The 12,685-nt window shown below is 48.1% G+C and overlaps 1 protein-coding gene across 2 annotated transcripts in view; it reads left to right on the top strand.

The window, feature by feature from the left end:
- PPP1R16B (protein phosphatase 1, regulatory subunit 16B) overlaps positions 1–12,685 on the top strand; it is a 120,513-nt gene that overhangs the window by 94,285 nt on the left and 13,543 nt on the right. The window contains exons 5-10 of one of the 2 annotated variants that reach the window (XM_011929050.1): positions 2,519–2,622; positions 4,607–4,731; positions 7,878–8,003; positions 8,916–8,991; positions 9,746–9,875; positions 9,968–10,136. In XM_011929050.1, coding sequence (XP_011784440.1) covers positions 2,519–2,622; positions 4,607–4,731; positions 7,878–8,003; positions 8,916–8,991; positions 9,746–9,875; positions 9,968–10,136 — 730 coding nt within the window. The remainder of the gene's footprint in view (positions 1–2,518; positions 2,623–4,606; positions 4,732–7,877; positions 8,004–8,915; positions 8,992–9,745; positions 9,876–9,967; positions 10,137–12,685) is intronic. The other variant, XM_011929051.1, reaches the window with a different exon arrangement.

Below are 12,685 nucleotides of genomic sequence, written 5' to 3'. Positions count from 1 at the left end.
TATCCAAGAAATCACCGCCAAATCCACTGTCGTGGAGCTTTTGTTCTATGTTTTCTCCTAAGAGTTTTATAGTTTTAAGTCTTTCATTTAGGTCATGGATCCAGTTTGAATTAAATCTTATATGTGATATTGGGTAAGGACCTACTTCATTCTTTTGCATATGGATATCCAATTTTCCTACACTATCTGTTGAAAAGATGGTCTTTTCTCCATTGAATGGCCTTGGTACCCTATCTAAAATCATTTAACTGTATATGTGAGGGTTTGTTTCTGGACTCTATTCTATTTTATTGGTCTCTATATTTGTCTTTATGCCAGTCCCACACTGTTTTGATGCTAGAGTTTTGGAGTTCGTTTTGAAATCGGGAAATGTGAATCCATCAGCTTCGTTCTTCTTTTTCAGGGTTGTGTTGGCTATTCAGGTTCCTTGGGATTCCCTATGAATTTTAGAATAAGCTATTCTAGTCTGCAAAAAACATCACTGGAGAGCTGGGCACGGTGGCTGACACCTGTAATCCCAGCACTTTGGGAGGCCGAGGTGGGCAGACCACTTGAGGCCAGGAGTTCGAGACCAGCCTGGCCAACATAGTGAAACCCTGTGTCTCCTAAAAATTAAAAAATTAGCTGGGCGTGGTGGTGCATGCCTGTAATCCCAGCTGCTCAGGAGGCTGAGGCAGGAGAATTGCTTGAACCTGGGAGGCAGAGGTTGCAGTGAGCTGAGTTCGAGCCACTACATACCAGCCTGGGTGATGGAGCAAGACCTTGTCTCAAAACAGCAACAACAACAAAAATCATTGTGATTCTTAAAAGTAATAGCAAGAACCACAATTACTTTTGCACCAACCTAAATAATAATTGGTATTACCCAGAGTTGGGCACTGGGCACACAGGGATGCAGAAGTCCTGGGGAGCCAGGAAGAAAGCCAGGGGGTTTAAGTACCAGAGTTGAGACAGAGCCAGACCAGGGGACTGATCATCTGAGGGCAGGGAGTCAGAGAGAGTGGCCAAGGGCAGTAGCCTTTTGCACTGGTCTTGGCAGAGCAGCAGGAGCCCATCATTGGCTCCCACGGGGATGGAGATGACAGTACTGCTGCCCCAGCTCAGAGAGCTGGATGAACTTGCTCTGAGGCATACAAGAGCTCAGAGAAGTCACAGTGGAGCGCTGTGAGGCCACAGGACTGGATGGTGGCCCATGCCTACATCTCTGATGGGAACCTGAGTATGGTTAATTCTGCTAGGAGCTTCAGGCAGTCACAGCCTGATCAGTGATGGTGCCAAGAGGACAAGGAAAGTGGTGCCAGCCTGGGTCAGTGGGTCCCAAAGCTGATCGGTATTACAATCACCTGGGGCATGGGTTTAAAACACAGATGCCCATGCCCTAATCCAAGGACTTTTTCAGGAGGGCTGGAGTGAAGCCCACCCAAGATGCTGCATTTTATTCCCATGGTCCGCAGGTAATTCTGCCACAGGGCATCCAGGGCCATTCTTAGGAACCACTGGCCCAAAGGGCAAATTCTTCCAGGGAGTCCCAAGTCTCTGTTCTTCTACCTCTGTCCTATCAGCCTTTTGAGTAGGGACTTGGAGGAGGTGGAATGTAACTGAGGATGTTTCTGCATATGGGCAAAAAATGAAATAGAACATGGAGAAGTAAAAAGAACTAATATCAGAGGTTTAAGTCTGGACTCCACTGTATCCAAGCTGTGTGACCTTAGACAAGTGACCTAAACTGTCTGAGTCTTTTTTTTTTTTTAGACCGAGTCTTGCTCTGTCGCCCAGGCTGGAGTGCAGTGGCATGATCTTGGCTCACTGCAACCTCTGTCTCCCGGGTTCAAGCAATTCTTATCCCTCAGCCTCCTGAATAGCTGGGATTACAGGCTCCCACCACCACACCCCATTAATTTTTGTATTTTTAGTAGAGACAGGGTTTCACTATGTTGGCTAGGCTGGTCTCGAACTCCTGACCTCAGATGATCCGTCCCCCTCGGCCTCCCAAAGTGCTGGGATTACAGGCGTGAGCCACTGTGCCCAGTCATGTCTGAGTCTTTGTTTCCCCTTGTGTGAGATGGGGCCAACAATATTAACCTGAGCTATTATGAGGGTTCAATAAAAGGATGCCTGCAAAAGGGGCTTAGATCAGGCTTGGCTCTAAGCAAGTGCCTGGTAAGTGGTGCTGCTGCCATTCATGCGATTTTTGTTATTGTCACCAGGAGGACTTTTATATCTGTCCCTAAGTCCCTGCCTGCTGGTTCAACAGAGGGAAAGGCCTAGGGAGGTCTCCTGGGATAGCTGTCCTGGGACTTTGGTCTCTTCCCACCTAGGGCCCTGGGATCCTGCAGCCGTCGTCCTCTTGGACTGTGTGTCAGGCAGATCCAAGCATCATCTTGTTGGGATACACCTTGGTAGGGTTTTGAGTGCTGGGTTGTACAGTAGGATTGCAGGTGAGAGGCCAGAGGGCAGAGGCAGCTAGACCAACCCTAGCCACACCTACTTGGCCCTCACCCTGCCTCTTTCTCTGCAGTGGGGCCGACTTGCTTGCTGTCAACTCGGATGGGAACATGCCATATGACCTCTGCGAGGATGAACCCACCCTGGATGTCATCGAGACCTGCATGGCATACCAGGGTAAGGGAGGGCAGCCTGCTCTGAAGGGAGCATAGCACAGAGTTTCAGAGAGCGTCTCTTAAATCAGTGCAGGCAAACAGATTAGCTACTCATCGGCCTGCCTTGTGTGCCACGCTCGGTGAATAGGATGGGTCCTCATTCGTATCCTTATCTGTGTGATTATCAAGAGCAGGACGTGAGAGGACCCTGGAAAATGTGCTGCGCAGAAGGGAGGTATTGATCTCATTTGTGTCACCCACACACGCAGATGGCCGCAGCTGGCCTTGTCTTCATCAGCTGTGACAATTTGATTCAATAAACGTTCACCGTAAAGATATATTTCTATGCGGGACAATAATAAAGTCAAGAACACTGGAGGGTGCCTGCTCTGTGCCAGGCACCACACTGGCTGCCAGGGGCCCAGATAAACAAGATGTGGGCTGTTCTTAACTCACAAATGAGGTTCAGAGAGGAAACAAATGCAGCAATGAGAGACCTGTGTGCCCCCAGCACCCCACAGACAGGCCTCTGAAATGCCACCTCCTCGGAAATATGTCACACACCCCAGATCCTCAGCTGCAGCTGCAGTCCTACGCTGGCCCTGCCCTTGTGTCCCCCGCAGAGCCACAGTAACCATGATCGAAACTCCTGTTCCCTGCACCCAGCTCTTCCTGTTCATCTCCCATAGAGGTTCTTAACCATTTTTTGTGCCAATCTGGTGACTCTATGGACCCCTTCTCAGAATAATGTTTTTATTTTTTTGAGATGGAGTCTTGCTGTGTCCCCCAGGCTGGAGTGCAATGGCACAATCTCGGCCCACTGCAACCTCTGCCTCCCAGGTTCAAGTGATTCACTTGCCTCAGCCTCCCAAGTAGCTGGGATTACAGGCGTGCGCCATCATGCCCAGCTAATTTTTTTTTTTTTGTTGGGGCAGGGTTTCACCATGTTGGCCAGGCTGGTCTCGAACTCCTGACCTCAGGTGATCTGCCTGCCTCAGCCTCCCAAAGTGTTGAGATTACAGGCATGAGCCCCCGCGCCGGCCAGAATAATGTTTTTAAATGCAGTGATAAAATTATAGGATTATAAAGGAAGCCAATTATATTAAAGCATAACTACCAAAATATTTTTCAATGTGTTAGATAGAAACTTCATTAATTCATTAAACAATAAGATAACAGGATATGAAAATAGCTATAGTATCTGTTGGTAACAAAGTCACAAGCATTGCTAGCACTACTGTGGGTTTTGCTTACATTCTAATGGTAGGGAATGCTAAATTTCATTTAAAGCTTCGTCAAAATAAACGTGTGATTTTATTTCCTCCTTTTGTAGACCTCTCCTGAATTCTATCGAAGAGTGCTTGGTCTAATGCATCTTTTTACGGAGCATGTCATCCTCTCTTTAAATACTATTCGTAGCTGTCAGTAACACGCTTTTAAGACAGGAATGGGATTCGGGCTATACAATGTCTCTCTGCGCCCCCTACCTCAACTGACTCAGCTCTCCACTTGAAAGTAATACATTCATTTATTCAGTCGTTCTGCAACTAAAATTGATTGAGCATTGTGCCAGGTGCTACAGACACAACTGTGGTTAAGACGAAGGAAACTAACAGAGACCCTGGTCAGATAGGGCGGTCAGTAGAGGCCAGCTTGGGAGATGATCCAGTCCAGGACCTAAAGAACAAGACAGAGGCAGCCATCTGAGCAGTTGGAGGTGTGTAGCTGGATGGTAGGGACTTTCAGGTAGAAGAACAGCATATGCAAAGCAGCTGACATGAATCCAGTGCCTAGTGGGTGCCAGGCAGGAATGCCCTTGCTCTGTGGGCCAGTGCATGGTGTCTATGCTCATCAGGCCTGAAGACAATGATCTATGGGCATGTCTGCATGCCCCCTTGACTGGTGTACCCTAGGGTACAAGAACCATGCCTCCTCGTGTGCCTTCTCCTCCCCTCTGGGGTCCTAGGCCTGAGGGTGCTAAATAAATCCCCTCTTTCCCACTGCAGGCATCACCCAAGAGAAAATCAATGAGATGCGGGCAGCTCCTGAGCAGCAGATGATTGCGGACATCCACTGCATGATTGCAGCAGGCCAGGACCTGGACTGGATAGATGCCCAGGGTGCCACACTGGTGAGGAGATGGGCCAGTGCCAAAACCAAGACCAGCTAGGTCCAAAGTGGGCCAGCAACTGGTGGGAACCAACCCTGTACCCTTGGGGCCTGTCTGTGACCTTGGACCTCCTCAAGAATCCTTTTGGGCCAGGATTGCCCCTGGATAGGGAGGGTCAGCAGAGCAGGGCTCAGCCTCTTTGAGAACCTGGCCTGTCTCTAGGCTGAGCTTGGTGGCTCACACCTGTAGTCCCAGCTACTTGGGAGGCTGAGGGAGGATCACATGCATCCGGGAATTTGAGTTTGAGCTGTGATTGCACCAGTGCACTCTAGCCTGGGTGACAGAGCAAGACTTTGTCTTTAATAAACGAACAAACAAAAAAGAATCTGGCCACTCTCAAGTGGGGCTTGGAGTTAGGAGCATGAGTGGGAGGCCTGGCTCCCACCTGTTCACCACCTGCTCTGTCTCCAAGATACTCCTTCACCCAAGGCTTCAGGTGTCCATCTTAAGCTCCTTATTTCCCTCTCCTCTAATGACCTCCTCCATTAAGGACTGATGTCACCATTCAACCACTCACCCATGCTTTCTTGCTTTGCACTGTCCATTCCTCTGCCTTAGTGTCTCCTCTGCCACCCTAGCACCCTACTGCCTTGCCTCATCAGCTCCCCTGTTATTACTGCAATAGTCTCTCCTTTGGCTTCCCTGACTTCCATCCATCCAACCATCCAACCATCCATCCATCCATCCATCCATCCATCCATCCATCCATCCATCCATCCATCCATCCAGTCAACACGCAGTTATGAGCATCTCCTCTGTGCACATACTTTACTAGACCCTGGAGACAGAACAATGGGACCTTCTTCTCTCTCAAGTTTGCCTGGTTAACTCCACTCATCCTTGCAGCTGAAGTGTCAATGACTTAGGAAAACCTCCCTGGCCACTCCTCATAGGCTCTCAAAGCACACTGCAGCCTAATATTGGGAGGTCTGCTTCTGCAGCCTGTAAATCAAAATTCAGAGCATGGCTGTGGCAGCCTACCCCCCGAGTGGGGGGCAGGTGCCCTGTCCCAGGCTTAGGTTCCTGCTGGTCATAAGCACTTAGCAGTCTCGAGATCTCAAGCTCACTAGGTAGTGCTCAGCAGTACCAGGTATCCTCACTACCCCTCAGGCCTGTCCTGGCAGCCTAGGTGTGATAAGTGGGCTTCTTCCACCTGCTGCCTGAGCTCTCACATCTGTTTTGTGCCCATTTCTATTACTTGGGTCCCTGCTTGGATTACCTGCTCAGCCTAGCACTCAAGAATGAGGTCAGGTAGGAGGACTGACTGTTTCTGTCTGAAGTCAAGGTCAGGCTGCACTAGGGCATTACCCACTCTCATTGCAGCTCTACTGGGGCTGTGACTTGATCTTCAAGATACAGGGATCTTCTCTTCCTGGGCTGGGGCTGGCCTCAGGGTGGCCCCAGCCCCATGGACCAGGCATATACTAGGTCTCGGGTCTTCCCAGTAAAGTGGAGATCATAGTGCCTTCCTCGTCTTCCTCACAGTGTTGTTGGGAGCATTAAATGAGATTCTGTGTGAAAGTGCCTAGCACAGTCTGTAAATTCTCAATATATGTTAGCAATGACCATTATTTTTACTAACAATGCCACTATTCCACTCATACCTTTTAATTTCCAGCCAAGTAGTGAGGTTTGTAATGTCGTACTGGCCAGCAGGTATCATTCTCTACAACTGGCAAGAATCAGACATTTATAAATCAGATAATTATACTAATTTTCACATCATACCCTTGCTTTTTCAAGTTGGAAAACAAAACAAAACAAAAAACAAAGAAACAAAAACCCTCCACTGACCAGAGCTTTAAGCAACCTTCTCCCAGGATGAGGTAGCATCTGACCATCAGGGCTGTGTTCGGAAGGATCACTTCCTGAGGCCATGCCTTCTTCGTCCCACTGACTCTCTGGCCCCAGACCTCAGGTCTGCTGAGGCTCTCTGACTTCCTCCCAGCCAGTCTTCTGCTGGCCGCCTTGGACTCTCACTTCTATCTCTCATCTTGGCTGGACAGTTGATGTCTTTCTGCCTTATTTCCTTCTCCCTCATTCATTCTCATGGTCATCACTTAGGGCTCTCTAAGAATTTGAATCCCTTACTGAGTGTTCATTATGGGCTAAGAACTTTATGTATTTTGGGGGCAGATTGAACAAGCATAACAACTGAGGTCTGCCAGGCAGTGGCCATGACTGAAGGCCTTGAATGGGATCACAGTCCCTTATTGGATGTGTTATCTATTGCTGCATGACAAACTACCCCACAATGTAGCATCTTAAAACAATAATAAATATTTATTGTCTCATGTGGTTTATTTGGGTCAGAGAGTTAGGAACAGCTTAACTGGGTGGCTCTGGCTTGGTGGCTGTCATGATACTGCAATCAAGATGTTGCAATATTGTTGAGACTACTGGGGCTGCAGTCTCATCTGAAGGCTTGACTGGTGCTACAGGATCCACTTCCAAGGTGGCTTACTCACATGGCTGGCAAGTTAGTGCTGGCTGTTGGCAGGAGGCCTCAGTTTCTCACCTCTCCTTGAGGCTTAGGACCTCTCCTTGAGGCTTCTAGAGCATCCTCACAACATAGTGGCTGCCTCCTTCTAGAGTAATTGATCCAAGACAATGTAAAGTAGAAGCAGCAATGCCTTTTATGCCCTAGCCTCAGAAATCACACATCATCACTCTCTTCACAATATCCTATTTGTTAGAAGTGAGTCACTCAATCTGGCCCACATTCAAGGTGAGAACAGTCGGGCTCCATCTTCTAAAGGAAGATGTGTCAAATAATTTGTAGACATATTTAAAAATCACCATATTGAACCTCAGAGACCCCTTCTTCAGGGCTCAGTGCATAGTAGCGGCTCAGTAAATGCTGTTGCTTTAACCACATGGATGCTAAGACCAACCACATGGGAGAAGAATTTAGCCCTCTACCTTTCCTTCTAGGTCCATATTTCAGACTTAATAATCCTCTGCAATGTGACTGGTATTTCCATCTCATTCTATTCCATTCTATTGGCCCCAAGGATGCTGTGGGACTTGGGTGGGGGTGAGGGCTAGCCTACCTTCCATGTGGGGCTGATCCCCTAGGGAATGCTTACTTCTTTCCTCTTCTCCAGCTGCACATAGCTGGAGCCAATGGATACCTGAGGGCAGCTGAGCTCCTCCTGGATCATGGAGTGCGTGTGGATGTGAAGGACTGGGATGGCTGGGAGCCCCTGCACGCAGCTGCCTTCTGGGGACAGGTATTTCTCACCCATAGGGCTGTAGGGGAAGCCAGCACAGGGCTAACCTGCTAACATCAAGTTTTTTGGGCTGGCAATTGGTTTCAAAGAACATAAGACTTTAAGGCTTAAGGTGTTGACTATAGCTCATATGTGGGATATGAAAAGGCCTAGGGAGTTTGCAAAAACATTGGACAAGACAAGCTGTGTTCTTTTTTTTAATTATTATTATTCTTTTTTTTAAATTTTTTGAGCCAGAGTCTTGCTCTGTTGCCCAGGCTGGTGGAGTGCAGTGGCGCAATCTCAGCTCACTACAACCTCCGTTTCCTGGGTTCAAGCAATTCTCCTGCCTCAGCCTCCTGAGTAGCTGGGATTACAGGCATGTGCCACCATGCCCAGCTAAATTTTTTGTATTTTTAGTAGAGACGGGGTTTCACCATGTTGGTCAGGCTGGTCTCAAACTCCTGACCTCAGGTGATCTGCCCGTCTCAACCTCCCAAAGTGCTGGGATTACAGGCGTGAGCCACCATGCCCAGCTGACAAGTTGTATTCTAATAGGATGGTAATCAAATTTGCCAAATAAGAAAATTTCCAGCATTTTTCCTCCCAGTAGTTTCTCCATTTGTTTCCAGACACAAAACTCTGATTGTCACTTACACCTAGTCCCTCCTTAGATACCTGCCAGCTCTAGAGTTACAGCCAACTCTTTCTTCTCCCTCTTCTTGGTGTGGCCCAGGCATGTGGAGGAGGAGCTAAGCTCATTGCATCTGTCTGGATTCCCCCCATGGCTCTAGCATGCAGGCCTTCCCTGGAAATCAACTTTGTCCCACCATTCTTTGGGTCACATCCTAAGAGGCCTTGGGCACTCTCTCCACCTCCTAGGCTTTCTGAGCTCTGGGCAGGGGGACACGTGAGCTTCTTCCTGTGTTTCAGATGCAGATGGCAGAGCTATTGGTGTCCCATGGAGCTAGTCTCAGTGCAAGGACATCCATGGATGAGATGCCAATAGGTAAGTCCAGCACAACAGCTGGTGTGCACAAATAGACAGTTATCAATTTTTTGATGGGTAGAGGGAGAATAGATAAATATATGGTTGTATAGACTGATGGATTGGTGTATAGATAGATAGATGGATTAATTAATGGATGGTAGATGAATGCACAGACGGACAGATGAAGGGATAGATGGATAAATGGATAAATGGATGGATGAGAGGGGTACATGGGTAGATATTATGAGGTATGGTTGACTGGATGGGTGGGTGGGTGGATGGATGGATGAATAGATAGAAGAATAAGTGGATGAGTGGGTAAAGGATGAATCTGAATAGATGGCTCAGTCAGCAGTGGGTAGATAGATAGATAAAGGGGTTAAGTAGAATAGATGGGAGTATGTAGCTTTCTTAGCATCTTTGCATAATTTATTGCTTGGGCTATGTGGGATACCTGCTTGTTTCCCTCACTACTTCTCCTGTCAGTGAAGACTTGAGGACTCTTCTTGGAAACTATCAAAGAGGAATATGAATCCCTCGGTCATAGCTGGGAACCTTAGGAATTGTGACTGTGGCCAGAACCTGGGTTTCCTATTCTTATAGTCCTCTAAGGTTTGGGTTGCAGCCCAGGAACTTAGGCTGGCATTGTTTTCTTCCCTCCCTGCTTGCCCCAAAAGATGCTTGGAGTTTTCGTTGGGTTGGGGTGTGGAGCACCCTCTTGGGCCACAGGTCCTGGCCCTGTCCCCCACAACAGACTCCTCTGCCCCTTCAGACCTGTGCGAGGAGGAAGAGTTCAAGGTCCTGCTGCTGGAGCTAAAACACAAGCATGACGTGATCATGAAGTCACAGCTGAGGCACAAGTCATCCTTGAGCCGGAGGACATCCAGCGCAGGCAGCCGTGGGTGAGTCCAGGGCAGGGCAGCCAAGGGTCCCCGTGCGTGCTCCTGCCTGTGGCGCCTGGGTGTAGCCTCCAGCACCCACTTTGTCCTCTCAGGAAGGTGGTGCGTCGAGCCAGCCTGTCGGACAGGACCAACCTGTACAGAAAGGAGTATGAGGGAGAGGCCATCCTATGGCAGCAGCGGAGTGCAGCCGAGGATCAGCGGACCTCCGCCTACAACGGGGACATCAGGGAGACCAGGACAGACCAAGAGAATAAGGACCCTGTGAGTGGCCTCGCGCCCTGCCCCAGTATCAGCCACTGCAATGGGAGGAGAACAGGGCCCAGCCTGGCCTTGCCTCTTCAACTGAGAGCCTTCAGAGGGAAGTAGCCAGGCACTGCTCTTAAACTAGCATATCCAGTCTGATGGTGGTGGCTACTGTAGTTAAACCAGCAGTTTCAGTCCGATGCTGGTGGCTGCTGCAGTTAAAGAGGTGATCAGGGAGCGTGTTAGAGGCTGAGCTGGGTGCTTTGGCACACAGGTGGGTCTCCTGACAGGGGTGAGTGTCTGCTATATGCCTAGCTGTGCTCCAGCACACCTAGCAGTAGGCTTCCCAGAAGAGAGCTTCAGTAGAGTAGTCACCCAGGAGCTGAGGGCGCTACAACTTCTTTTTCAGGAAATATAACAAAATATTGAGAATTATGTTTATCAGAACATGTTTTTTGAAAAATGGAGTAGGATCCTAGCAGGACCTCTGAGAAGCCTGCTCCTGTGGCAGCCAATGGTCCTTTAAGCTTTAAGCTGCTTTCCTAAGGGAACACACATTCGTTTCTGGTGGTTGCTTTGAGAAATTATCACAAACTGGATGGCTTAACATGGTGGAAATTTATTCTTTCTCCGTTCTGAAGGCCAGAAGTCTAAAATCGAGGTGACACCAGCGTTGGTTCCCTCTGGGGGCTCTCAAGGAGATTCTGTTCCATAGCTCTGTGAGCTTCTGGTGGCTCAGGCATTCTTTGGCTTTTGCTAGCACGATTCTAGTCTCTGCTTCTATCTCCACATGACATTCTTCTTTGTGTGTGTGTGTATTTTCTCTTTTTATTTTTATTTTATTAAATTTTTTTTTTTTTTTGAGACAGGGTCTTGCTCTGTCACTCAGGCAGTGGCATGATTATAGATCACTGAAGACTCCAACTCATGGGCTTAAGCGATCCTCCCACCTCAGCCTCCCAAGTAGCTGGGACTACAGGTGGGGGCCATCACGCCTGGCTAAGTTTTAAATTTCTTATAGAGATGAGGTCTTGCTATGTTGCCCAGGCTGGTCTCAAACTTAGCCTCAAGCAATCCTCCCACCTTGGCTTCCCAAAGTACCGAGATTACAGGTTCGAGCCACTGTACCTAGCCTGTTTTTTCCTCTTATAAGGACAACAGTCATTGGATTGGAGCCCATGCCAATCCAGTATGACCTAATCTTAATTTAATTTATTACACCTGCAAATACCTATTTCCAGATAAAGTCACATTCAGAGGTTCCAGGTAGACATGAATTTTTGAGGGACACTACTTAACCCAGAACCAACACACTCAGCATGGCTGCTTTCTTGCTGAGTGGAGTGAACAAGTTTGGGGCTGGAGTGGAATTGCTGAAGACGAGAGAGAAGCTAACTGTACCAGACGCGGTCTGCCATTTTCGTTCTTCTACCACACCATGAACAGATGAAAACATGCCTAGAGAGTTTAGCTTTGGTGGGATGCAATTGATTAGCTACCCAGCATGCCCACGTGTCTCAGAGGGACCCTGCTTCCCAGCGTGAACAGTGAGGTCACCTACTGCCTGTCTCACCAGGAGGTGTGAAGGTGCCTGCCCAAGGGGAGGCCACATCAAAGCCACCAGCTGGTGATGGAGAGGGCACATAGGGAAGCTTTGTTCTGCCTGGCCCCTTAGTCTGAGGATTGGTGAGAAAAGAGACGTAGATCAAGATCAAATCACATTTCAGATGTCTCCCAGCTGTGCTTTATTTATTTTTCCTTTGTGATTGTGGTGTAACTTAAGTATGGTAAAGCAGACAAATCTTTTTTTTTTTTTTAATGATATGAAGCCTTGCTCTGTTACCCAGGCTGGAGTGCAGTAGTGTGATTTCAGCTCACTGCAACCTCTGCCTCATGGGTTCAAGTGATCCTCCTGCCTCAGCCTCCCCAGTAGTTGGGATTACTAGTGCCCACCATGACACGATTTTTGTATTTTTAGTAGAGATGGGGTTTCACCACGTTGGCCAGGCTGGTCTTGAAGTTCTGACCTCAAGCAATCTGCCCACCTGAACCTCCCAAAGTGCTGGGCTTACAGGCGTGAGCCACCATGCCTGGCCAAGTAGACAAATCTTAAATGAGATTTTCAACAAACTTTTACAAATGTACACACTCAGATGAATTCATAGAGCATTTTCATCATCCATGTTCTCTCTCTGTCCTTTCCCCCACTTCAAATGTAGCCACTATCTAACTTTGAGTTCTAAAGATTAGTTTTGTATATGCATATGAATAGACACTGTAGTTTGTTTTCTTTTACGTCTGGCTTTTTTAACATCTGTGAGAGTTACCCATGTTGTGGCATATAGCAGTAGTTCTGTTTGTTTTTGGGTTTTTTTGTTTTTTTTTTTTTTGAAACAGGAGTTCACTCTTTTGTCTGGGCTGGAGTGCAGTGGTGTGATCTTAGCTCACTGCAGCCTTGACCTCTTGGGATCAAGTGATCCTCCCACCTCAGCCTCTTGGGTAGCTGGGACTATAGGTATGCACTAACATGCCTGGCTAATTAAAAATTTTTTTTTGGCCAGGTGCCG

This window comes from Colobus angolensis, unplaced genomic scaffold, assembly GCF_000951035.1.
Source record: "Colobus angolensis palliatus isolate OR3802 unplaced genomic scaffold, Cang.pa_1.0 Scaffold8, whole genome shotgun sequence".
In the NCBI taxonomy this organism is placed as follows: domain Eukaryota; kingdom Metazoa; phylum Chordata; class Mammalia; order Primates; family Cercopithecidae; genus Colobus; species Colobus angolensis.
The sequence above is the reverse complement of the archived record's forward strand: the minus strand, read 5'-3'. Positions and strand labels throughout refer to the sequence as shown.